We start from the raw sequence: 27,529 nt of genomic DNA on the forward strand, positions 1-27,529 counted from the left end.
CAACAACCTGTTTCTTTGTTCCATGTTCAATTTGGTATGGATATTCCCCTTGTGACAAACAGCAGCTGTAGACATAGTCACAGTTGTGCAAGAGGATCTTGAATTTCCTGGCATCCCTGAGAAGCTCGCTGTTTCTTCGGCTTCCCTTCAGATGCATCGCATCCCTCAAATTTTTATTTTGAAAATCCACCTACTTGGAGAGGGTTATCAAAATTCCCTGTTTTGAGGGACCTTCAGAGGCTTTAGCCAAACGGCTGATAAAGAAACAGCCTTTCTCCCTTCTTTCTAAGCACATCAGGCTTATAATACACCATATAATTCCGGTGATTTTTCCTTGTGCTTGGATTTGCTACAGCATTGGTGAAATGAGCTGTTTCTTTATCGATTTTATTAAGATATCAGAATTTAATCATCTATGTGCCTGATTATATGGTGTAAGTTGTATTTTACAATTGATACCCTACTAACAGTAGAAAATATAAAAGAAACCATGGCAGCCATATTAATACTTTTGCACAAAGTGGTCAATAACAGGCAAGTCACTGAGATTAAAAACAAAAAAGACAAATGTATTTCAAAAAATTCATTCCATGGGTTTTCTGTATTTGTATATTAATCTAGAAAGCACAGAATAATTTAGTTCCTTTCAAGTGCTTGTAAAAAGAAATTGTCCGTTGCTTCTGAGGTTGAATCCGTCCCTTTTTAATAGCGTTTTGGGTACACAGTAGTGCTTCAAAGAAGCAATTTGGATTGTCCAAGTGATTCTGCAGCTGCTGACATGAGATATGTAGCTATCTGAAAGGGCATGCCTAGGACCATGCACACGCCTGCTGCTGTTCTCCTGCATGGGATTCCTAAGCTCTTTTTCCAAGACAGGAAGAGTTGTTTTGTAATGCGGCGGCCTGACTGCTTGGAGTTGCACTGAGGAAACCCTTAGTGAACCTACAAGAAGTTGCCCCTCAGCAGCAGGTTACTGGCTTTTGGAGGCAGCACCAAGCCCGCAAACAAGCTCGTTGTTCAGCCTCCCCTTTCTGCCACCAGCACTATCAGTCAAGGCAGGCCCAATAAAAACCCTAAGGTGAAAACACTTTAAAAGGAGAAGGCATGAACGTGATGCTAATGGCAGGAAGGTAGAGCTCTGAGGTGAGAAGCCTCAGATCAAATTGATTTGTTCGCTTATCTTGGCCTGCAGTTCTGATAAATGAAACAGTGCCTGGGCACTTTTGTAGAAAAGATTTCAGCTTTTCAATTTAAAGGCATAATTCCATGTCTGTGCAATGCTAATTTAAGAAGAAATTACATTCATATTAATTTCTTTTTTATCTCGTATCTTCAGTATATTTCAGTTCTTCAGACATACTCATTGCCTGACCTGAGCTCTCATTCACTATTGAAAGTTGTTTTGCTAATGGCTTTTATGAGTGTCAAATTAAAAAGGATTTGCTTGACTGAAACCTGCCTAGACTGGATAGGCTTTCACACTTGTGAAAATATTTGACATTATCTTTTCAAGAGCGTATCTGAATTCTAGAGTCTGCTGAAGCTGTCACACTGGAATAAACCAAGTGCTTTTATGAATTATATTGATATTAGTTGCACTCTGTGCTGAAGTCATAAGACTTGGCTATAGACTTTACTATTTCCTCCTTATTTGTTCATCTTTTACCTACTTGCTGTGGGATTTACTGGTGTCTAATTTCTATGGCATGAAATCTGGTTTCTCATTATGTGAAATATAGTCCAAATTTACATTTAAAATCTTGTTAAGGACCAATAACAAAGAATCAACAATCACAGAACCTTTTATTTTCCATTTATTCAAATGCACTTCTATAAGGCCTATTTCCAGCTCAGAATCTTGCTTGTTTTAAAGACAAACTCTTAGCCTGAGCTATCTATCAGTAAGAAGTGTTTGTCTTCACAGTATCAGGAACCTGCTGATGGTTTCATACCCAGAAGAACAGTGAGCTAGAGGGAAATCTGCCTACAGACATTGAGAAATCTCAATAAATAAACCACTCGGGGACCAAATACCAGGATGCTGTGATGTTATTATTGGTAAGCAGCCCTTTTCTTTTTTCCCCAGCAGCAGAGCTGTCAGTTTAATTTTCCAAAGAGGGCAGCAAATGGATTTTGACAGCATATTTCTGAGTGGGAACTGTAATTCAAACACATATGGATGGCTCCATATGGACCTTTTGACTCTCTGAAGTGAGAGAACGGGATGCAAATAGCAAATGTGAGGGAAGAAAAACAAATGAAGCGGGGTACCTGCCTGACTACCTGGTGACTTTTTTTAAAATTGTTGGAATAAAAAATTTACCTGTCTCAGGATTTTCAATGAATTTTGTGTATCACCCTTGTTACTGCTTTATTTTATCATAGTATTAGTGCATGCACAGGAAAGATTTGAAAAGATTTTTTTTTCTTTTTTTCTCCCCATCTCTCAGCCAACAGGTTCAATACCTGGGCCTTGCCACTAGATGTCTCATCTTAACCAATGCAGAGATGGGAGGGTGCATCTTATTTTGACACCTTAGAGTAATTTGCAGGGTTTATTTATTTATGTATTTTTCTTTTGTGAGTAAATATGTACACCAAGGAGGCAGCTTTCAGTGTCACTGAGGTCCCTTAGCAGCATGAAGGAGACAGAGCAGCCCAGCGCTAAGCTGGGAGCTTGTGTCTTCCCAGCTGGGCTCTCCTTGCAGCTGCGCTGCGCGTTCCCTGGGGGAGCTAGGCCAAGCACGGTGCCTTAGCTGGCCTTGTTCTCTGCTGGGGAACTTGAATACGAGGGTGTCTGCGTCTCAGGGCTCTCCTGAGAATGCTAAATGCTGGTGTGTTCATCCAGGGCCTGAGATGAGAAAGAGGTCTTGTTACAGGATCTCACTATGTATTTAGGGATAGTAAAAGCAAAGGACAAACTTTTTTAGTGGCATTATGCCAGTTCATATCAGCTAAGTGGATTAATCACAAAGCAGGAGACATGCACTCACAGACAGTTTTTATTTCCTTCTCCCAGGTTTTTCAAATTCCCATTGAATTAAACCTCCAGCAAACATAACTGTTTTTTTTTCCTTTACTCCTTTTTTCCAAGCATAGTTAATGGCCTAATCAGCTGAGGGAAACATCTTTCTGGACTTTCATTGTTTACACTTGTTTACATCTCACAGATTTGTGATTGCTCTTAAATTCTATAAAACTCTGCTTTAAGTACTGGGTAGAAGACAAGTGTCTTGCTCCTACTGATGGGCTGTGCCCTAAGGGATTCTCATGGGCCGGGTGCGTGTAGAGCGAGCACAAAGTGTAAGTGATCTGCTCAAGTTGAAACACACAGCACAGAAAAGCCGGAATCGTAACCCAAGCTCCTGACTCCCTTTCTCCACTAGGGGAGTCCAAATTCCCAGTTGTCAGGGATGTCAGCTGCATCTCCAAGGAAAACTAGGCAGCCTCTGTGAATGTAAAGCTTTGCTTGAATTCACGTTGTTTATTTTATCCATGACATTCCTGTGATATGTCTTTCTGTAGAGATAGTTTCAGAGAAACCTGCACCTCCTCTGAGTAAAAGGAAGTGTTTTTTTTCCAGTAAGCTGAATCCAGCTGCCCAATGCTGTAGCCGCTGTGAATGCTCTTAACTCCTGTTAACCTTTCCTCATTGTAATGGGGTCCCTCGAGAAATCAGGAATCTAACAGAGCACCGCTGTATAATGGGCTGCAGATTAAAAGTTATGAATCACTTACAGGAAATTCTCTTTGCTGGAGCATAAACCAACATTTTTAGTCTCCAAAGCAATCCTCAAAGCACTTAAAAAAAAAAAAAAAAAAAAAAAAGAAAACTTCCCTGCTTCTAGCTCTGAACCTACCCTTCAGCAGTCCCTTCATGCCAGCATGTACAGCATGGAGAGAATTTTAGAAACTTTCTGTTGGTATTTACAGTTTTACCCCGCCCATTAGGCAGTAGTGCCCTCCCCTCCCTCCTAATCTATTCCTTATGCTGAAAGGGTTGCTCTTCCAGCTCGTGCCTCGTACCTGCACCTGAGGCGTGTGAGTGCTGCCAAAGCTCCTCTCAGCAGAGCTGGCAGTTGTGCCTGCTGTTTGTGTAAGAGCCGGGCGAAACGCGGTGCTGAGAAACTGCAGCTGGAGCATCCTCCGGCTCCTGGGCTGGAATGGAGCTGGTGCCTTGGGTGTTAGTATTAATCAAAGTGTCAGGATGCAATTTCTCTTTTCTCCCCACTCCACTTCTGACTTGTTATTCCTCAAACAATTATCAGTGTTTCACTTCCAAAGAGACAGTGTCAACGAGTGTTTCAGTGTTTCATACTCACTGAGTGTGAAATGCATCTAAGGCTGATCTTCAGTTATAGTTTCATAATGAAACTGTGACTATGGGCACTAGCATCTGCTCCCTGAAATTTCACAAGCCTGAAAATCTTCCTAGGCAAAAGTTTATTTCTTTTCATTACCTCTACAATAGGCTTTTAAAAATGTTCTGCCCTTTTTTTTTTTTTTCCTAAAAAGAAAATGTTTGAACTAGGGCATTGACTGTCCTTAGCCTTTTGGTATCATGCGAAGAGGACTCTAACACTCCTGTTACTCCTTTAGATAAACTGAAAGACTTTTCATTCTCAGCAGCTGCCTGGTAAGTAGCATAAGGAAACTTTTCTTTAACATGTGCCTTGCCACGTTGCGTCATGTAACATCTCAGAAATGCTATTGCTAGCAAAATGATGCATGATGCTTTTGGGGAGGAGATGAGGACTCCCTCCAGAAGCTGGCTTGATATAGTAGACCACCTATCTTTACTTTTTTGTTTTAAACCTGGAGTTACTTGTCTTTCTGTGATAATAGCATCTTGCCTTTGACAGCAATTGCTATAGGGTGGGCTTTTGAAGTTAACTGCTTCATTTTTGGTTAATCTTTCATCCAGCTGCTTCCTACCATGGCAGCAAATAGTCCTTGTCTAGAATTTCAGTCTTTGTGCACTGAGATGACAACCCAGTCGAGAGTAGCTGCATGTTTCTTTGGGAGACAGCAAAACCTTTATTCTCCCAAAAGTACAGAAGTAGCTGACAGGTGAAGCCTGTGTCCATGACAGGATTTCATGCTGCTCTCCTGCCACCTCCTCTGTAGGATGAGATGGTTAATTCCCATGAAGGTGGGTTTCAGCCTAGCCGCTAGCTCCCCAGCATCTCAGCTCCTCCAGCAGGACAGGGCTGGAGGCGCAGGAAGCAGATCCTCATGAGCGCTGCTCATTCTGGGTTTTGTCAGTGTGCCATGCTGGATGTGTATATGTAGTTTTTAACCCCTTTCCAGGAGGTTAGGGCAGGGCAGTGCTAACCTCTGGCACAGCAGCGGTAGCTTATGTCTCTTCAGAGCAAGATGCTGTGAATGCAGAGTCTATCCTCTGATTGATGCAATCCCATCTTGCCCGCTGAAGAAATGCAAGATTGCTACTGTAATCCATGCTTCTCACATTACTCTGGCCTTGTGGCTGCTAGGCACGTCTCAGTTGCCTAACCAAGGGACATTCGACCTAAATGTGATACTTCAGCTTTTATTTACCCTTTAAAAGCATAACTTAGAGGTGAGGACAGAATTTCACTCCACATAGACAGGATCTGTGCCTTGAAGCGGATTTGGCATTTAGAAAAGCATGACCCTTCTGGCAACTGAAGGTCTTGTGTATGGTCAAGCTAAATACATCATAAGGCATTGTTGCTTTGTTTATCATTTGTTATTGTTGTTGTTATTGCTCCAGCTGTTCACATCTCCGCACTTAACAAAGCTCAGAGCCATTCAAAAATAAAAAAAAAAAAAACCCTGACAGGATTTTACCAAATTGGGAAGACCTTTGTGTGGTTTTTGGGTGAGCACTGTTGGACACTGGAGCAGCTAGCAGGTGCGTGCTCGCCATGGCTAGGAAGGTTCTGCACCTGATGTCCGTAAACGTCTCCTAGTCCACCTTAGATCTTGCCATCAAGGGCAGTCCATACAATATACATTTCTCTTCTGCTGCAAGCTCATGTCTTCCTTGGGCTCATTCTGAGTTTGCGGGTCCAGCCATTCTTACCTCTTCCCTTGGCATTCAAATCCATGCAAAGCTGAATATTCAGATCCATGCAAAGCTGAATAAGTAGGAGATTTTCAAACATTCACTCTGCAAAATGGACTGGCAAATCTTTTATGTAATTTTATTCTAATGGCTTTCAAGGCCTCCTTCCTCCATGAAGTTGTGCAAATATTTGCTTGGTTAAGCAAACAATGACAGTGTTTTAGTCTGACTAGAGTAGCTCTAACCTCATCTGTTGGCAACAAGATTGCTCTGTTCTTCTCAGTTTAACCTTTCCATTGCTTCAGCGAGTGTTTATCTTAAATTGTGAGGTTTTTTGTTGTTTTTTGGGTTTTTTTTTTGGACCCCCTCCAGAGCAGGAAAGCACTGTCTGTTCTCATATCCAAGATTATCTCTTCCTTATCCTTCATGGATTAGATTGGCCACACATTACCTCACGTTTGGCTGGGGGTAGGACTGTGCTCCTCAAAGGTGCAAGAGAGGGAAATGAAGCCAGATACCTCAAAATGACACAGGGTAGGCTATTTCAGCTCCCCTGTGGACAAAGTGCGTACACAGAGATCCTTACTGCGCAGCAAGCGGCATGTGTTATTTTGGTCCCAAACTCACAGCCTGCAACAAGTGTTTAAAGGGAGAAACACTGTTGAAGACGTCTCTTACCATTTGAGGATTTTCTTAAATTTGAGAGTGGTCCTAAATTAGTTAGGATATTAAATATGGCACAAGAAACATAAATCATATAATCCATGTACCAGAAAAATGTGCCCTCATAGTTTGAAAGATACATGAGTAGAGCTAGGAGAAAACAAGCTTCTTTTCAATCCTCCCTTCCTCCCTTCCTTCCCTCCTTTCCTCCCTCCTTCCTTCCCTCCCTCCTTCCTTCCCTCCTTCCATTCCTTCCTCCCTTCCTTATTCTGCAGTTTGTGTTAAGCTAGTAGCAACTATTTTGTGTCGGACCGCCCGCTTTAACCAATGCTGGCTGCTAGTTCATGGCTAGGGGAGCCACGGGGAGGGGAGAGGAACACCCGGGTTTTTCTGAGGCAGTGCAGTTGCATTGCGGGCAAGCAGATACTAATTGATTACTTATTAGTATTGACTACTAATTGACTGCTTATTAGTATTGACTAATTGACTACTTATTAGACAAAAATACAAATTTTTGCAGATTATTCCAGGACTTGTTTCATCATTCATGAAGCTTAACAGGTATGTGTGAATCACTCAAGGCACCCATACCTATCTCTGTAGCCATTTGCTATGGAAGGGAGATCCTATTGACATGTTTCAAAGCGAGGACTAAAGCTTTATTAGTTTCCAGGGAGGTTACTAATCGTTAACATGATACTAATAGAGCCCTTTTCAGCCTTCTTGCTGTCCAGTAACTTTTCCTTTCCTTATCACATGCCTGAGTCACAAACGTGGTCTGAATTCCATTTGGCTGTGCTCACACCCGTGGCTTTCTGCGCTCTGTGCGGCACTGAACTTTAGAGTGCATTAGAAATGAAGGATCCAAGTCCTATGCTTTCTTTTCTTTTCTATTCTTTCTTATTTATTTATTTATTTATTTTTGCTTTCCCTGGGCATATGTGTGCACTTCCTGAAGATGGTAAATCTCAAAAAATGAACCTGGCATGTCCTGTATATAAAGTGCAAGGAGAAAATGACATTGGCGTTTGCAGCTGGAGATGGGTGTGCCTAAGCTGCGTTTGTGCTTAATCTCAGAGCAAACAGTTCGAACTTCCACACACACACAATTAAAACCATTTCATAGCCCTTTATATTTTCTTAAACATCCTGACTTTGCAGCTTATCTATTGTGCATTTCCCCATGTATATATTGAGCAATATTGAGCAGTTTTGCTATTCGCGAGTCTGTGTGTGTAGAAGGTCACTTAAAGGGATGGGATGCAAAGGAGACTTTAGTAAGGAAATCAGGCTGTGTTAGCAAACCACTTGGCCCCCAGTCCTGTAAGCAGGGCCTGCTGGATCTCGTGTTTTTCCTGAGCTGTTTGTGAACTGTGGGAGCAACGTCAAATGATAGAAAAAAAAACAATGAGAGAAAGAATGAACGAAGGAAAGGAAAAGAGAAAAGAGAAGAAAAAAGAAGAGAAAAGAAAAGAAAAAAAGAAAAGAAAAAAAGAAGAGAAAAGAAAAGAAAAAAAGAAGAGAAAAGAAAAGAAAAAAAGAAGAGAAAAGAAAAGAAAAAAAGAAGAGAAAAGAAAAGAAAAAAAGAAGAGAAAAGAAAAGAAAAAAAGAAGAGAAAAGAAAAGAAGAGAAAAGAAAAGAAGAGAAAAGAAGAGAAAAGAAGAGAAAAGAAAAGAAAAGAAAAGAAAAGAAAAGAAAAGAAAAGAAAAGAAAAGAAAAAAGAAAAGAAAAGAAAAAAAAGGCGGGGCCAGTCGCGGCGGGGCAGCGCCCTGCCCCGGGTGGGGCCGCCTCCCTCCCGCCCGCGCTCGCTCCCTCGCAGGCTCCGGCGGCAGCGGCGGCTCTGCGGCTCGGCGGACCCGGTGGACCCGGTTGAGTGAGGGGCGGCGCGGGGCCCGCGGCGCTGCTCTTGCTCCTGCTCCTCCTGCCGCTCCTGCTCACCGCCCCTCTCTTTGCAGACTCGGCCCGGCGCGGAGGAGCCCGACATGGCGAAGGTGAGGCGGCGGCAACGGCGGCAACGGCCGCTGACGGCCGCTGACGGCCGCTGACGGCTGCTAACGGCCACGCGACTTGCTCCCCAGCTTTTCCCTCTTGCTTTTTTCGCCCCGCCGTTTTATTTTCGGCCTTTCTCAAACCGCCCTGTCCCAGGCATCGGGAGGCGCCGGGAGGAGGACGGCGATGGGGAGAACAGCTAGTCATGTGAGGCGCACGTCAGGCGTAACTTCTTTTTTTTTTCCTGCCACTTTCACTAATTTGTCCAAGTTTTCAGTGCCGTGTGTTTATACTGTGCTTGGGTGGAGGCGCTTTCCACTGGCGGAGAGAAGTACTATTTTCCCCTCCTCCTTTTCTGCTCGGGCCTGGGCTGCTCTGTCTCTGCCACCGAGGTGACGCGTCTCGGCGCTGCCAGGTCCCTCCTGCTTTGCTGGGTCTAATGCCTTTTTTTTTCCTTCTCCTTCCTCAAAATGTTGCATCTACCACACACTGTTTCACTCGATACATTCTCCTTTGCAAACCTTGTGTCCCTCTTGCTGCATCTGAGCGGGAATGAAGCCTTGGAGAACAAGTCAGGAGTTGAAAGCCATGACATTGTACAAGTGAGGCTGATTTCATAGAAGCAGTGAAACATTGTAGTGTTTTTTATTTTAATTTGAAATAATAGTTGAATACTTATTTGGATTATTTAATACTAGTGATGTTTGAATATTGCTGAGAGCATTTACTCATAGTCTATCTGAATCTATTTTTTTTTTCTTAAAAAAAGAGGCTTTTCATTTTAAAGAAGGGGCATTTTGTTTTTAATAGCTAACTATTATATAGAATAGAGAGTTCTGCTACTCTCTGCTAGGCTTTTTGAGGGTTAGAAAAGAGACTTATTTTCTAACTCAGATTGGCTTCTTGAGATGTATCTCTGTATCTCACTGGAAAATAGAGAACCTTACATATGCCAGGGCAGGATATCAGGCCAGACTGAGCTGCCTGGGCAACCTTTTATTGCCATGATGTATGTAATATCACTTGTAGATCTGAAGATAGCTTCTGCTTTGTAAAAACATGGAAATTTCTGATCCACTTCCGATTTAGTGGATTCACGTGCCTCCACATGGGCACTGACTGGAATTCTTGATCTTTGTCATAGAAATCTTTCACGTTCCATAGCAAAAACCAGTTTACCTTGTGTTCATGTAGTAGGGTTCTCTATTGCCCGAGGTAATGCATGGGACTGTGAGTGGCTGACTGAGGTAGGTGGAGGTGGGCTGAAGTCATTGCAACTATGGGTCTTGTACCTGGTAGGTCTTGCCCTCCAATATCCTGCTTTCCCCCAGCTCCAGTGACACTTTCTGCCTGTATGTGGCTGTAAGAGAGTTAGTGGGATTCAGCCCCAAAAAATAAAAAGGTGAGGAGTAAGATCTACTCATGGCAGAGGAATAGCATGCTTTTGCGTGTGATGAGATTTTATTTTCTGTTCCTAATTGTGTTGCACCACAGAATGAAAATGCCTATCAGTCAATTGTGAAATATTGAGTATTAATTGACAGTAGCTATTCCTGCAGGCAGCTAAAAGTTCAGAGTTCACAAAAGCTGTACAGAACAACATGAGAACTGTTGTATACTGAAGTCCAATTAAGTCTAGATATATCACTGAAGAATAAGGCCTTGAAAAAAGGTGAGTTATTCCTGGAGTCTCTGGCACTGAAATAATTGCTCTTGCTCAAGAGTTTTTCTGCTCTGGAGGTGCTGAGGGATTTTGCGTGTTGCCACTGCCAGGAGAGAAAGATCCATTCATTTTGTGGGAAGCTCCTGTGAGCCATGAAGGTGCCCTGTAGACTGGACTCTCCATGTCTGTGTTTACCTGTGTTATTTGGAGGAAAACTGCCTCTTCTCACACGGCTTTATCTGTAGCGGTCTTTGTTAATGCAGATGCGTGTGTGTGACAAGCGCTTCCTACTAGGTGAACTGAGCTCCCTCTGAAAGTCCACCCCATGAGCTTTGCTAGTTCAGAAATCCCGGATCAAAGCAGCAAGAGTGCCTCCAGCGTGCAGGATGGCAGGCTTGCGTGCTGGGCACAGGGCTGCCTTGGTGTGCTGCTCTCAGCGAAGCGAGAGGGACCATTTCATGCATCCCTTTGTAACAAAACAGCCGGGCTCTGACTGCTCCTTGCAGGGGCAGGTGTGGTTGCTGCGCCCGCAGCTCCCGTTCCTGTTGCGCCAACCTGCACCTGTGACTAGGAGTGCAGGAGTAGTATCACTAGCTTCAAGGTTGCTTTAGAGGATGATCAGAAGGATCCACGTTTTAGCAAGTGCTCAGTTGAGTCCTAAGTTTTTTCGTTTTTTTAATGTTATGGTATTGGTTTCTAAGTTGAGGTTGCTCGATCCTCTCTTTCTGGCTCTCTTCCCCGCTATCTTTGGTATACAGGGTGCAGTGACTCAGAGTTCAGCACAGAGGTTGAGTAATTTCATCTCCTCCTAGGAGGGTTGGGAGGTTGCGTTTTTTTGTTTTTTTGTTTTTTTTTCTCTACAGGGCAGATGCAAATTAAGTCTGCTGACCAGAGCTTATTCATTCCCTTTAAGTCGGCAAAATGAAGCTTTACTAAATGTAGAAAGTTTTATTTTTTTTGTCAAACTGTTTCTAAAATAGTTTTGTACGCGCCCACTCTATGCCTGTATGCATCCATTTGCTATGTAGTTTATGTTCTCCTGGCTGCAAGAGGGCTCTACCTATCTTAAGAAACGCCGAGGGAATCATGCATTTATTCCAGCTCCTGGGCTCATCTTGGTGTTCGCAAAATAGCATTCCTTTTCTGCTGGTCAACCGACCTGCTGGAAAATGTTCTCCATTTCCATTTCTCCCTGTGCCATTTCCCTGTGCTTTCTTGGTAACAGATGACTGATTTAAAAAAAAAAAAAAAAAAAAAAGTGGTATCAGATCCCAGCTCCTCTGTAATAGATACTGGGTTTCTCAGTAGCGGAGAGAGGAGACCTGACTTTTCTTGGTACTGCAAGATGAAAAGGGGTAGTTTTTCATGTGTGTGCAATCTGCCTGGTAAGGACTTGCCGTGAGTGGGTTCGGAGCAAATGCAGTTGTGAGAGAGTCTAGTTCAGTACAAATGTGGTGGTCCCTTGTTCCCCAATAATGAGTGCTCTGTATTTACCAGGACTAAACATAGGATCTTGTGGGTGGGAAACTTTTTTTTGTCTGCTTGGTAGGAAAAACAAAAAGGAACGTAGCTAAGTGGCTACTGTTGTTTATGCAGATAGGGCTGTTGCCAGGATATATGGCCACGTGACATCTAGTTATGAAGCAATGTCATCTAGTGGGAGAAGCTGTCGTAGCTTTGAGCTGCTGGTTAGAGGAAAAACTCAGCTGATGAGACAAATATTTCTGTCCTTCTACAAACATGTCTATAAAGTTCTGTGAGGCAGGAGAAGTAAAAAGAACAAGCAGAAAACATCAATTTTATGGAGGGACGTGAGTTTTAAAATTTAAATTCCTAGAATCATGATGGTTGGAAAAGACCTTCAAGATCGAGTCCAACTGTAAGCCCCTCACCACCCTGCCTGCTAAACCATGTCCCTAAGCGCCACATCTACACGTTCCTTGAACACTGCTGGGGATGGGGACTCCACCACTTCCCTGGGCAGCCTGCTCCAAGGCTCACCACGCTTTCCGCGTAGGAATCCTTCCTAATGTCCAACCTGATCCGCCCCAGTCAACACTGTTTAGAAGGGAATCCCTGGAAGGTAGCAGTGCCTCCTTATGTCAAGGAAGCTCTCTCAGGTCACAGCTACACCAGAAGAAATTCATGATTTGTTTTTTCTCAGTTAACAAAAGTAAGAAGCATGATGCAAAGTGCCTTTTAGTGGAACATTTAGTGTTAAACAAAGTTTTAACTTAGAGAATAGCCCTTGACTTCTATGAGATCTGTTGCCCAGAAGGTTGTTTCAGTAGGAAAATTGTGGGGTTTTTTTTCTGTAATATTAATTTACAAGACAAAATTAATTTTTACAATCAAGAGAAAAAACACTGGGAAATATCCTCTTCGAAATAATCTTTTACTGACTAGCAGAGTCATGAGGGTGAGGGGAGAAGGAAAATAGAGGCTTTTCAGTCTTTATTTTCTTTTTTATCATACTAAATTCTGTTTTGTAAATTTGATTCCCAAATCCTGGAGGTTTCTTCATGATAGCCTTTGGAATTAGCTAGGAAAAAATCAGTAACTACGTATTGCTGTGCTATTTCTTGAAAAATTGCCCAGGAACTTGCTTGTAATGGGAAAAGCAGAACGCTAGGGGAATTGTCAAATCTCTCAAGTATGTTGGATGCTGGAAAGCATCTACTAGAAATAAACGTGTTGTTGCTCTTGAGCACCGTCCTCCTGTGTGTTCCAAAGCTCGGGAGCTGAGGCAGGCCGAGCCTCTTGCTGCTGCGATGGGAACGCGCTGCTCGGGCCTGCCCGCTGCGTTCCCCGCGCGGAGCTCCCCGCCCAGGGCAAGGCCGCCGCAGCGAGGCCAGATGGCGGCGCTGCCGGGGAAATAATCTGCCCTCGGCCCCAAGGGGCGTCTTGGCACCTCCCTCTGCGCTCCGTGACCTGGGTGGAAGAACGCTCTGGCCCTCCAGCTTGCCAGATCCTTACAGGAACGGCTACGGGAAATCTCCCCCGCCCATGCGCCCGCCAGCAGTTAGAATAACCTCCCTCTTCCCAAGCCCAGGCTCTTTCCCCTCTTGTCCATTGCTCAGCGTAAAATCTAAAATAGCAAACTACACATATGAGTGCAGCACAGTGGGTTCTTGAACTGGCATGGTTAAGTAAAGGCAAGTCTTTTAAAGTGCTGAATGTCCTTTTGACTGGGCAAGAAACTCCCTGAAGAGTCATGTTCCATGGAAACCTAACGGAATTATTTCTGTGTTTGGATGTCTTGATCTTCTATCCTTATGTTTGAAAGGAAATTTATTTTTTGGCTGCAAACTACTATGTGGAAGGTTGCTGAATTGCATGTATAAGAAGGTTCTTATGCTAAAAATATCATGAAAAGTTGAAGCCCACTGTGAAGTTCAGTAGGTCTCATTTCCAGTATGACGGGATGCTGAATCACTTGAGTAAAAGGTGCTGGTGCCAAAAGATACATGATGAAAAACCAAGTTCAAGTGGGAAAAATTTAAGTATAACACAGGCTGAGAATCCAGTAAGTTTTTCTTGAGGAAAGGAAGTTTTTTTTTTTTCTTCTCATTTCTAAGCATGTCTTGGGTCTTTGTGCAGTTTTTCCAGCATATATACTCTGTCCAATTATTTCTCCAAATGACTCAAATTGTATTTACTTAGCCACTTTCATGCGTTCAGGCTTTAATATTGTAAGTACCAACCCTGCAAATGATCATCATATAAATAGACCTAACTTAGCAGGTGCACTGCTGAATGAAACCATTCTAGTACCTTTGTAGCGACAACTATGTTTACATACCCACAGAGAGCTGTTTAGACAGGCACATGCAAGAAAAATATATTAATACCTTTTGAATTTTGGATTCAAATTCTAGTCTGAGGTGACTGAGAGGACTGGAAAGTGCTGGTATCTTCTATCTCATAGCTTTGCTCCTTCTCCCACCTCCTTTTTCTCTTTTTTCCCTAGTACACAAGAGGTACCGTGAAGGCCTTCTCTCCTTTTGATGCCAGAGCTGATGCAGAAGCCCTTCGTAAGGCCATGAAAGGAATGGGTAAGAATAATTTATGAAAAGGAAGAGGTTTTCACTCTTGCCTTAGCTGGCTTTGGAAATGTCGTGTCTGAACTCTCTATTTTTTTCTGTATTAACAAGTAAGGATAGGGCGTGTGTCTACATGCTGTGGAATGATAACCCCAGAAATACAGAAGCCTCAGCATGTCCTAGCTCTGACTGTGCTCTTAGGAGTGTTTATTCTTGGGTTAGCACAGGGGAGAAAGAGAAGGTTGTTTGTACATTCCCAGTTGAAAAATGAATACTCCCCAGACTTGTCTACAGAAGAGGATTTACTGCACAGTAAGTTCAACTCTTAACTTTACCCGACAAAACAGTAGAGAATTATGACAATATAGCTAGATGCTCTGTGCTTGGAAAATGTGCATCAGCTGCCCCTAGCCTGGGAAGGGGTAAGTTGTGGCACAGTGACTGTTTTTGAGGGGCACAGACACACCACGTGAATGTCAACTCACATGTGCTCCCTCAGCTCGCAGTGTAGCTTTCCTGTGTGAACGTGCAGGAACTGTCAAGAAAGGCTGCAAGAAAGCAGGGAGCAGGAAGTGCAATACACTTCTGCTCATCAACAAATTAAGTGGAGCTAGTAAGATGTTGTGCTGTGAGGACTACTTTGAAAATTATTATATGTAAAAGGAGAGTAGCTCCATACTTCATACCCTGGGGTATTTAGTTGTGAACTGAGTTTTGCTGGAGGGGTTGGAGTACTTATTCTAAAATAAATCCCTTAGAGAGCCTGAAAGCAAAGCTCCTTTATAGAAACACAGGCTGTGAATAAATGTTGTACCTGTTGCGTTGGGTGCTGGAAGCAGTGTCTGGAAGAAGGCACTGACTGAGAACAACACATGGCTTTTCCAGCCACAGTTTTGCTGTAGCATGTTGCCAAACCTGGCAGCACAGCTTGAGGTGTTACATTTGTTAGTTGAATGCTTATGCTTTTTGTCAATGAATTGCTATTTCTAAAGCATCTTTTATTGCCATCTGAGTTTGTGCCAGCCTTGTTTGTTTTTAACGGTTTGCTTTCTTTCTTTCTTTCTGATTCAGGGACTGATGAAGAAACAATTCTGAAGATCCTTACGAGCAGAAACAACAGTCAACGCCAAGAAATTGCATCTGCCTTTAAAACCTTATTTGGCAGGGTGAGAAGAAAAATTACTTTAGAAGTGAGCTGAATATGACCTGTGATAATTACTTAAAACTGTGAGGAACATAAACCTATGAGTCCTTTGAAGAAAATGCAGCTGTCTTTCCTCCTCACCCCTAGTAATTCAGAATTGCTGGCTAGGTTAGAATATTCCATTGAGATTATCACAATGATGTGTTGTGATTTTCTTTTTCCATCTGTGATTCCAATAAGCATCTTAGGAGGTTTTGTACAAAGCAAATCTGTAGTTTCCTGTTACCATGCTTCTAATATTGACCCCATCCTCAGTATGGAAGGAATTATCAAATCTTTTGATGCAGCAAATTTGGTTTGCAGGGTAATGCAATGGCAGGAAAAGGATTTTCTGGTACTTTGATTTCTGTCAGTTTTCCTAGCTATCTAATGTCATAGCAGAGAACAAAGGCAAGTATATGGTAGATAAAGGCAGAGGGTAGACTGAAGTAAGGAAGATTTGTTTCTCTCTTTCAGCATTGCTTATCTGGATAACCTTTGTTTCAATGGCAAGTGCAGCTAGCAAAAAGAGTTTAAAAGAGAGTTTTTTCTACATACCAACCCTCTGTCCCTATTAGCATTGGTTACCAAACAAACCCAAATGGGTGGAATTGGTAACAGCCATGCCAGTCGTCTTTCCTTTTTGACAAATTCTTTTGACAAGTATTTGCTTATATGAGCTGTGAAGCAATTTTGTATATCTTTTTCTATTTTAAGCCTGTCATTCTACCTTGCTTAAGTTTTTTTTTTTTTTTTTTTTTTTTTTTTTTTTTTTGGTTAAAGACTGCAGACCAAAATATATCTCAGGTTTACCAAATGCCCACATCATACATAAACCCTCCTTATACTATTTTTCCTCCTTATACTTTGGCTAAACTTATACTTTGGGCTAAATTTATTTGGTGCTGGTTAAAATGAAAAACAGCCCTGTTGCTTGCACTTTTTGATGCCTCTCCAGAGTGATCTAGTTTGTGAACATGTATGACATCCATCTGAAACATTTAATCCTTGTTCATTACAGTTCTGTGTTTGTTCTGCATTAGGATCTTGTAGATGACCTGAAATCAGAGCTTTCTGGCAAATTTGAAACCTTGATGGTGTCTTTGATGAGACCTACATACATTTTTGATGCTCACGCACTGAAGCATGCTATCAAGGTAAGAGGATAGGACCAAGGGATTGAGGTGAATACGTTCTTTGACATAACATTGGTTTTTGCTCTTGTTTTGTTTTCTATAAATAAAAACTTTCTGTTGGTAAGAGGAATGCTTGTAGAAATCTTCTGTCTTTATAATTAGAAATGTTATAAACACTTGCTGATCTGGTTAATGCTGTGGTTTTGTTCTTTATTATTTGCCCTAATAACTCCTTAGGAGTGTATTCGAAATCTCATCTGTATAATGTTCTATGTGAAATTATTTCAAGGGCAAACAACAGTGTCACTGTATATTTTAATTAAAAATTCATAACATGGGACTTATTCCTTCTGAATTAGGTATTACAAGTTGGGGGCATGTATGGTTATTAAATCCTTTTTGCTGCTAAAGTGCAGTGCTGAAGTTTAGGATGCACCAGATGTTTCACTATGAGCCACGCAAGCTTCATAGCTTTACAGCTGTATGCGTGGACTACAAGTTAGTTGAAGGCATTTCATTAAAGTATGGTGGGTTTTGGCTGTCTCTTGCTGACTATGATTTAAGCTAGAGAGTTTTTTATATTCGATGATGTACAATCCAACTTGATATGAAGTTGTGGAAGTTCGTGTCCAAGAGCAAAATTATAAATGGGTTTTTATTTTGAGTGCATTGAAAACTGTCTCCAGTTATACAGTGGGAAGAATTGATAACCGTGTTAATGTTACCTTTCTAACATCTTTCTCTATCTGAATCTATTTGGTGCTTTTTTGAGGGAAGGACAGGTAAACAGACAATTTATGGCCTATATGTCTATTCACTCTTCATTGTGTATTCTTCCATATGTTCCTTCCTGCTTTTTCCTCTGTCCCATCTGTCTGATCTCATCAGTCTGTGGAAATTCAGGAAGTGGGTGTCCCAGAATTGTTTGCAGAACCTACTGACTGCTGTAGGGGACATTGAACTTGACATAGTGTCAGCTGGTGCTTGGTTGGGTGGCATTTATGTGTAAGATCCCAAGATGCTTGATGATGACCTGGTTAATATGTAGGCTTTAGTCCTCATGAACCCATGACCCAGCAAACTGTGTGGGACAACAGAAACTTTGAATCCGGGAATTTTCTGTAATGTTTCTGTGTGACGTAGGAAGGGGAGATAGCACCTGACAAGGAGGCTCTGTTGACTAAAAGGAAAAAGAAAATCGCCAGACTCCTTTTGTTGACTTAAGAGCTGAAGCCTCACAGGGAAGTGATGGAACAGACTGGTATAGGAGGGAAAATAAAGATAATGAAACAAGAGTGTTTTGATACTGTCACTTAAAATAATATTACACAAGATCGTAGAATTCCAGAGAACGCATCTGTGCACGAAAAGGTCTTGATAATAGCTGCGATTCAGCTAAGGTGGGTAGCAACAGTAAAGAAACGGATAACCAGATTTCAGCCTAAGGTAACAACCCAGCTAAAAGAACTTGGAGTCTGTGTGGAAAATGATAGCACAAGTTTCAACAAGTGCTGCTGCTTAGTCTCTGCGGTCCAGGTTTATAAGCTGCTTCTTGCTTGTGACTGTCTATAGGAATGCCCGTCATCGTGTTGTTATTCTACTAAAGGACTTATACTTGCCCCCCTCTAGGGAGCAGGGACCAACGAGAAAGTGCTGATTGAAATCCTTGCCTCCCGAACACCTGCAGAAGTGCGGAATATAAAGCAGGTTTATCTGCAAGGTAAAAGTTCACTTAAAAATAAACTTCTAGTTCTCCTTTCAATTCTTTCACTATAGTTTTGATGTTTATTTCAAATAAGGCTTATCTGTGAGCCAAGAGGTGTTTCCAACAGCTGGGATTTTGTTCTGTTGGGCTGGAAAACTTCATACTGTAAGAAGCTAGGGTTTGGATTGTAAACCACAGTCCTTCTTCTTTTGCAACTCTGACTTGGATGCAGAATTTGCTGTTTTGTGATATATAGTTAGAATTCCTTCAACTATGCTTTCCTTCCATTATGTTTCAGCTCTCTAATCAAAGGGAATTTTTAGTAATTATAACCTGGTACTACGTAAACGGAAGCTGTTTTTTGCTTCCTACTGAGCACTGTGGTCAAATACATTTGTACTCAAGCGGGTACAACTTTTGATTGGTTTGGGTGCTATGTTTCTAGATCTGAGCTGAAGCACAGAAATATCCACGGAAATATTAATGGGTTTTCCTTCTGTGATTTGTGGGAGTTGTTGTTGGTAGTGGTTTTGAAGCCGGTGTTTAATTCAATACATTTATTTTCTATCTCTCCAGCTTTCTGCCACACAAGAAGTTGTCACGTCTGAGTAAGATTCAAGACAAGGCTTAGGGTCCGCAAGAGCAAAGCTTGCCAATAGTATTAGGTTATTAGGTTTTGCAAGCAAAATGAAACTTTTCTGGGCTCCTGCTCACTGGGTTGCTGTATTTCAGCATAACAGCAGTTCTTTGTGCCCTTTAGTTCTTTTAGGAGTTGAGCCTGTTTGTGGCACACCCTGTATTTTATAATATTTTGAGTAATCAGCTCCTGATATGAGCTTTGGGATAGTATGTTTGGGTTATTAAAGCTATTTCTGATGAATGATTCTGACAAATGATTCTGATAAATGATAAAGGTGATGAGTAGGTTTGCTGTTTTGCAGAATATGAGGCCAACTTGGAGGATAAGATCACAGGAGAAACATCTGGCCATTTTCAGAGACTGCTTGTGGTCCTGCTGCAGGTCAGTATCTATAAACGTGTGTAGGGGAGACACTGAAATGCTGGGCTGCAGCACACTGCCCCTGCTGTGGTGTGCAGCTGATGAACTGAAATCATACGTACTCCTGCTCACTACTACATTTCTACATTTCTTTCGTGTTTGATGCTTCTCACTTGTTATCTTGGGATTCTGGACAGACTTGGTGACAGGCAGGATTGGTTCTGAAACTGAGTAATTTCCACTAAGGTGACAGGGCCAGTCTGGAGCTCTGTTACAAACCATTTCCACAGCCCTTGCCTGAGAAAATTTTGTGATGCTCCTGGGTGAGCAGGGGTCCTGATTCTGTTGAAAGTATTGGGAGAACAAAGCATTTATTTCATTATGCTGTATGCAAGCTGGAGGGAAAAATAAGATTTGTTTTGGAGAAGCTGCAGTTTGGATGGACTTCTCACAGACACTCTTACAGGCTAAACATATCAGACTAGTTGCTTTTTGATTCGACTATCACTGTAATGACTTTACAAATTTTCTTTAGGCAAATAGAGATCCTGATGGCCGTGTTGATGAGGCTCTTGTTGAGCAGGATGCTCAGGTGGGTGATTTTATATATATATATATATATATATATATATATATATATATATATATATTCCTTCTAGATGTCATTTCTACCCATTGTTTTGCAAAAAGAGCATACAGATGGAACTCAAAATATGAGAGAAGTTCTTGAGGTTCTCTTTTTAAAAAAAAAAATATTGCTACATTTTTATACATTCTGGACAAACATAGTGGTCAAAACTGAAATTGGCATCAACATTTTGTGAACATTCGGATTTCAGTGCAAACTATGTCCTGTTTTGCTTATTGCTTCATGAGGTGCCTAAAAGGTACAGTGGCGAAGTCAACAGAAGAGAGAGCTATGGATGCTGAGAAAAGATACTCGAAGACCTGCTGCTGGAAAACTCAGGGATGTTAGGAGTTCATTCCTTACTGATCCCTAAACCTGTGTTCCACACAGGGAAGGGAATTCCAGCAGTAAGCTGGTAGCCTCGATGTGGTATTTTGTTAGGTTATATTAGCTTTGTTCTTAGTTGTAGTAATGGTCACTATTTCAGCAATTTGGTTATGGTGCTTGTTTAATGAATGTTTCCTCTCAGATCTTTTGGATACCTTTGAGCTAGACATTGTTGCTTGCAGATTGTTAACTGAGATGAAAGATAATATACAAATTGCTCAAAAAAGGTGAGACAGAGGAAAAGCAGAATGCCAGATCAACCACATAGCTGTTTACATTGAAGAAGGACTTGCCTGAGAAGAGTGAATGTGCTCTGAAATAGTTGAAATTTGTTATCAGTCTAGTTTCCCATGGCTAAGAAATGAAAAGTCTGAAATCCTTTTTCTGAGAGCATATAAATCCATCTGACTCTTCTCTTTGGAAAACTCCCTCCGTGGCGAGCACAGCATGGTTCTCCCTTTGCTGTGAGTCATCAAGTAATGTAGTTCTGCCTGCCTGATTTGCCAAAAAAAAAAAACAAACAAACAAACAAAAAAAACATAATTAAAAAGGAAGGTGCCGTGTTTTTACTTTCTGCTTTATCCTCCTGTATTATCATGGTTCCAGAAGGCTCTACACTTATGGAAGAGACTTTGGGCATAGTAAATTTTAGAGCCTGAGGCACTATTATTAATCTAAATTTCAGAACATATGCATTTCACAACCAATTTCAGAATATATCAATTATTCCTTTCTGAAGTCATAACCATGGCTTGTATAGTAAATGTAATATTCTTTGAGTGAGACAAATGGAGCTTTTTCAGTAGGATGCATGGACACATAAGCAATACTGTTGTTTTAGTCTCTTTAATTTCCAACAGGTCTTGTTTAGAGCTGGGGAGCTGAAATGGGGAACCGATGAAGAAAAGTTCATCACCATCTTGGGAACCCGAAGCATTTCCCATTTAAGGAGGGGTAGGTAAACATGGTTCAAGTATGGTTGAAATACAGCCTACAGTCTACCCAGCTGGTGGTAGAAGCAGTAAAAAAGCTGTTTCTGCTACTGCATTTGTCAAGCCCAGCAATCTTTATTAATCTCTCCCCTCTTCCTAATATATTAAATTTTGTTTCCTAAAATTTATTTCCCCATAGCAAGAGCAGTACCCATCTGCTGCTTGAAGGAGTGGTAGTGTGATAGATCTAAAGGACAGCCAGAATGCAATTTTTGGATGCTTGTTTATTATTTTTTTCCCCTTTCAAAAGAGACAACATGGCAAGTGATGCTGAGAGTCTGTTATGAATCACCAGCTTCTGATGGACATCCAGTCCTGAAAAGATCAACCCTTTTATAGGTGCATATTTTGTTAGGTGCCCCCCCCCCCCCCCAAACTTGTCCTATAAGACTTGAACTTGCAAAGTAAATTTGGTTTCTGATTTTTGTTGTTTGGTTTTTGCATTAAGGTAATCCTGAAGCTTGCTTTGATCATGCTTTCAGTATTTGTGTAGCACTGCAGAAATGCAAGATTTCTCAGAGTTGTTAACAGTAGAAAACCCAAGTCTTATGGATACTCCTGAACACAGAAGTTCACTGCCCGTAGGCCAGTTTGTTTGCACAGAGTTAATCAGATGCAGTAGCCCAGTGTGGGGAGGAGCTTTGGGTGCAAGTGAGGTGGCTGCTGCCATTCGTGTCAACATCATTCCTGTTTTCCATAAACTGCTAGTACCAACTGGAATTCAAGCCAATGATCTCTGCTTTCTGGAAAAAAATGCTTGTCGTTTCCTGTAACTTCCCCTTCTCACTCCTTCTCACAGTCTCTCATTGAATATGTTGTAGAGTAGCAAACTGGTAGGAAATAGGCATTTGAAATAGGACAGAGGGACGTGTGAGTGGGAAATAGCATTTGAACAGTGGCTAAGGTGGTACAGATGGAATTAATCTGCATGCCAGCACATGCTGGCAGGAATACCAGCTATACATGTGACTGTTTGTGCACTTTCTTGTTTTCCAGTGTTTGACAAGTACATGACTATTTCTGGCTTTCAAATTGAAGAAACCATTGACCGTGAAACCTCTGGTGATTTGGAGAAGCTACTTCTGGCAGTTGGTAATTAACAGTCTTACCAGATCTAAGACTGCCCACCTTTCATTTACTCCCCAGGCCCCTTAAGCTGCAGCTGTATGGGAAGTGGCTTGAAGACATGCCTCCTTTCCAAGTCATATTTTTTGTATTTAGAAAATAGGTCTTTACTCTTCTTTTAATAGGAACATGGGGGAGGAGGTGAATTCCATGCTTTTCAGCCATTTGCACCTGCACCAGAAAGTGAGACAAAATTCTACCTTTGTTTGTATTCCTGGCAGCTCACTCAGTAGGCTTGCAACCAGCAGGAGAACTTGGCTAGAAAAGTTTCCTTCCTATTAGAAGTACGTGATGCTTTTAAAAGCCCAGAACCCAAAGAGTGCAGCAAAGGGGCTAGCTGTAAACTTAACTGTTCAAACTGGAGGCATGGTCCAGAAAAGTACACAGCTGTCTAGTCTTGCCAGAAAAATATTGTCCTGCCTTGGATAGCAGTCATTAACTTATGTTTTGTCTCTTTAGTGAAATGTGTCCGAAGCATTCCTGCTTATTTTGCTGAGACCCTGTATTATTCCATGAAGGTAAAAATACGGTTTCTGTACATCACTTTTCATCTCCTCCAGCTACAGTTCCTTTCCCTTTCACCTGCTGATCATTCCTTTCCTTTTACTGCAAATAGCAGCAGGATGCAGTATTGTAAAGCTTATGCAAAAGGCTTAGGGGACTGTCCGTCTGGTGGGCTGCAAAGAATTCATAAGCTTTATTTCAAGTTTGTCAGACCTGAAATGTTTCATGGGAAATATTGATTTGATCAGCTCTTTTTTGGGGGCTTGATCTTGTGATGCTGGAAATTTTCTGGCTAGATCCATACAGCACACGTGGCTTAAAAAAAAAAAAACAAAAAACCTACAGTATAGAGTATGTTTATGTGTTCATATGAAGTAAGGATGATTTATAGTTAAAGATTCTATAGGGGGACATCATGGGAAGCCTGTCAGCTACACAACTGTTTCTTCGGTGGCTTTGCCTTCTTTTGGGTGGGAAGAAATAAGAATGCAAACTGTATTTGTAACTCACAATGGCTAATGTTAATTCAAATCCTAGGAAAGATAGTCTTCTGTTTTCATGCAAGTTCTCAGATTCCCTGAAGACTTCCCCTTCTACCCCTTGTGAAAAGCACTGAAATATTTGCCACCAGATGGCTGTGTTGATGAGGTGTCAGCATGAGAATTAATGGAAAGAGGTGAAATTACAGCTTAATTTTTTAAAAGCTGCTCTACTGCTTTATAGACATCAAAGTAAAATAAGGTTCAGATTGAAAGTATAAAATACTATATCAGTAGGCTGAGCTGTATGAGGAGCAATTGCTTTTTTTTTTTTTTAAGAATACAATAGAAAACCTTTCTCTAAGGGTTTAGGCATCTGGTAGGTGTATATTGTGATGGGTCTACCTTCTCTTAGTCTATTGGTGAAATCCATTTTTTTTTCTACTAATAATCATTAAGAACTTTGCATAAAGAAAGCTTTTAAAACTTCAGTTGAACTAGCATTTTATGTCAAATTCTACTCAGAAACCATTATCTTCTTGGCATATTTTGAGGGCAGCTTTGGGGCTTTTTTTTTTTTTTTTTTTTTTTTCAGATGCCATCTGAGAATATTACACCCATTCTAAGAACTGAGTAACCCTGGTATTTAGGGAGGGCTCTGCTAATTGAGCAGCATTAGCAGGACAACATGCAAAAACTTCCATTGCTTCAGCTTGCCTGGAGTCTGACTTATGTGAGCAGGAGGGATCAGGACATTCACTGCTTCCCAGCACAAAAAATGGAACTTCTCGTCAGAGAAGAATTGAGCAAGCTTGTGTGGCTGGAAAAGACTTTCTATGAAGCTCACCTTTATAATATACAGATGGATAATTTGTGCGTTGGTTTGCTCAGCCTGTGTGTGGCTGTACAATGTTACGTGCTTTCCTCTAGCCATTGTTAGGGCTTATATGTTCCCTTCCAGAAGCCACTGGCGTTTTTGAGAGGGTGATTTACATGTGCCAGTGATAGTGATGATGAGATCCACTACAGGGTAATCTTGGAACTAGATTATTTAGGATTTATCTGGGTATTCACAGTTGAAGCCTGTGAAGATGAAACAAATGAAATAAGGGGTGTGATAATCATAGGAGTTCAGAGCTTAGAGCACTTCACATGGGCAGCCCTGCCTTCTCCATATTGTGGTGTGAATGTGCTAGGAGACCATCTAAAGTGTTCTCTGTTTTGGAGTAGAAATGTCGTCCAGGGATGTTTTGAGGTGTCATTTGCTTTCTTCTTGTACCCTGGTTGTATTTACTGTTTCATTACAGAACCTGTTCAGAACAAATTCACATATCGTAATGTATTATTTGACCTTTTCTCTTTAGGGAGCTGGCACTGATGATGAGACCCTGATCAGAGTCATGGTTTCAAGAAGTGAAATTGATCTGCTGGATATTAGACAAGAACTCAGAAAGAATTTTGCAAAATCATTGCATCAGATGATTCAGGTAAGATTGCTGCTCTGCTCTCAGAGTACGTAGAGGTACCTGGGATATGTTTTCCACTATTTTTTGAAAAAATGTTTGTGCAGGGGTGAGTGGGGGAGCAGATGTGTTGATAGCAGGTCAACACAGTGTACTCAGAGCAGTGTTGGCTCTGCTGCAGTAGCAGTGTCATTGAAGTGGGAGACATTTACTATGAAAAGCTGAAGTTTTCTTTCCAGTGTTCCCTAGGAGAGCAAGTGTAGTCATATGAAATCATTATTACTCATGCTTTTCCATTTTTAGCTTCTTTATTTCTTTTTCTTCTTGCCTAAGTTCCTTCTAATTTTCAGTGCTTTGGAGAGGGGCAGAGGAAATAGCTTTGGGTTTGGGAGTTTATATTATCTTGAGGCTGTAGTTCCAACCTCAGACTGTTATGTGGAACTTTTTGTGCCATCTCAAAGGGGAAAAAAAACATCACTGCAGAATCATTATCTGAATCATAATCTCCTCTGAGTGGATGGGAAGGAGCAGGAAGGAAAAGATCCAGCAGGAAATCCAGAGCCAGCTGTTATGGATTGTTACATATTTGCTGAAAAGTTGAAACAAATACTTTTTCCCTAAGATTTTTTTTTCAGGGATTTTTTTTTTCTTTTTTTTGTGAGATTTTGCAGCACTGCTTTTATTTCTTACTTGTTGCTCTCTCTGCTGCCTTGCTTTTAGCACTGTGGGACGTGGAGAGCAGCCCATGGCAGTTTGTGGCAGAGAGTTCCACTAAGCCCAGGGAGCAGGGAGGGGGCCTTATTGAGGGATAGAGCCTGCACTTGGGACATGTAAATCTGTCACTTTTAGTTCTGCTTTGGGCTTCTCTGGTCTCTCTCACTTGCAGATTAATTCTTTCTAATATGCATCTCATGGCAGAGCAGTTCTAGGAAAGTGAGTTTTAAGCTTTCGGTGTTGCTGAAGGTCTGTCTGTGTAAACAGAACTCCTAATGTAAGAGGCAGAGAATTTCCTTGCGTCATTCCTGAGCGGAGAGTCATGCGAGTGGATTTCCTGTGGGCGGGCCTTGTGTGTGATCTGTCCGAGTCCTCCCTGGCTGCTGCTTTCCTTTGCATTTCTGTGGTTATGACTCACGGTGATTGGTCTGTTATATTAACAGAAAGATACATCTGGGGACTACAGGAAAGCGCTGCTGCTCCTCTGTGGTGGAGATGATGAGTGATGCTGGCAGTGGCACCAAGCATTGGTTGTGCTCTAGCTTCGCAGGCCTTCACTTAGCATGTCCAGCTAAGGTTTTATATGTTAATGCTTTATGGCTCTTTGAATTTATACTCGTATTGCACTTATTCAAAACAAGCTCATTGTTATCCAAGTGATAGCCAGTCTCTTCTCCTCCTGACATCCCAACTTCCAGGAATTTCAAGTGCCTTCTGTGAGTATGCAGGCGTTCTCTTCATAGAAGATGGGTACTGAGCACAGAACTCAGTTCTTCCCAAGTGTTTTGCTGGCATAGGAAACAAGTAATCATGCATTTCACTAATAATTTAAAAATGTTTTGCATTTATTCCATACATTTCCATTGAATGTTAAGCTAGCTCTAACATTGCAAATGAAGAAAAGATATCCTTTGTATGTAACATTTGAATTAATTTGCGAAACATAATACAAGCAGTTATTGGAAATCTGAAGGACCAATAAATTTTTTTGCTCTCAGCACAATTGTGTGTGGTTTTTAATGGGCCAAGACCTGTTTTCCCTCCCCGGGTCATATAATTCCATCACTTAAAATGGTTGGTATGTTTTTCCTACTACTTTGTAGATTTATAAATATATAGGATATTTTCCAGCAGCATATCATAATCTCTTGTGAGGTAGCAGGAAAGCTATTGGTGTGCTGCATGTGACTGTTCAAAATAGTTGGAATAGCAAATTACTGGTGTCTAGGGCATTGAATTCCTGCTTCGTGCCACTTGCTTGTTTTCCTTTTTGTTTTTTTCTAGATTTTCTATTTATTTATCTCTGTCCCACTAAGCTGGGGGGAGGAGGGCAGGAAAGCTGTTAGCCCATCGCCGAAGCAGAGCAGCTGGGAGGCCCTTGTAGGGCCAGCTGAGGATTTCCGCGATAGGTGAAGAAGAGATGAGTGGTTCAGGGGTTTTGGGAGCAGGCAGGTGATTGCAGAAGCACCCTCTCACCAGGTCTGCAGGGAGCACTGGTTCCCAACTTGTTTTGTGCATTCAGAGGCCTAAATACTGCAGCTGAGTTTAGCTTGTTGGTTAGTCACACATTGCAGCTATAGAAACTGCACATTTTTTAGTAGTCCTGTTGAAATTCATTGTTTACATCTTACAAACAGTAAGAATTGCTGTAGGAAGGCAGCAAACCTCCCTCCTTCAAAAGCAAACAAAGCACAAAAACTTTTCTGGTTGCTATTTGAGGATCTCTTGCTGAGCAGGATAAAAGACAGGACTGGGAAGAGGCTCTTCTAGTGTCCCGGCGCGTGGGGCGGGAGCCCCTTGGCGCGG

At 41.6% G+C, this 27,529-nt stretch overlaps 1 protein-coding gene across 1 annotated transcript; it reads left to right on the forward strand.

Moving 5' to 3' along the window:
* Positions 1-8,655: 8,655 nt before the first annotated feature.
* Positions 8,656-26,420, forward strand: ANXA5 (annexin A5). The gene is made up of 12 exons (XM_088527691.1): positions 8,656-8,703; positions 14,335-14,419; positions 15,479-15,573; positions 16,634-16,747; positions 18,356-18,446; positions 19,373-19,452; positions 19,967-20,023; positions 21,307-21,400; positions 22,435-22,530; positions 23,023-23,081; positions 24,911-25,033; positions 26,167-26,420. Exons 1-12 carry the CDS (start codon positions 8,695-8,697, stop codon positions 26,227-26,229), a joined length of 966 nt encoding a protein of 321 aa, XP_088383817.1. The 5' UTR covers positions 8,656-8,694; the 3' UTR covers positions 26,230-26,420.
* Positions 26,421-27,529: the final 1,109 nt, after the last annotated feature.

The sequence above is a fragment of the Tinamus guttatus genome, unplaced genomic scaffold (assembly GCF_059628265.1).
Source record: "Tinamus guttatus ecotype Peru unplaced genomic scaffold, ASM5962826v1 Tinamus_guttatus_pri_ptg000288l, whole genome shotgun sequence".
NCBI classification, from domain to species: Eukaryota; Metazoa; Chordata; class Aves; order Tinamiformes; family Tinamidae; genus Tinamus; species Tinamus guttatus.

Coding starts and splice junctions, on each gene's coding strand:
- ANXA5 (XM_088527691.1), top strand. Junction 16,748..18,355: donor CACTGAAGCATGCTATCAAG/GTAAGAGGATAG, acceptor GCCCCCCTCTAG/GGAGCAGGGACCAACGAGAA. Junction 20,024..21,306: donor TTGTTGAGCAGGATGCTCAG/GTGGGTGATTTT, acceptor AATTTCCAACAG/GTCTTGTTTAGAGCTGGGGA.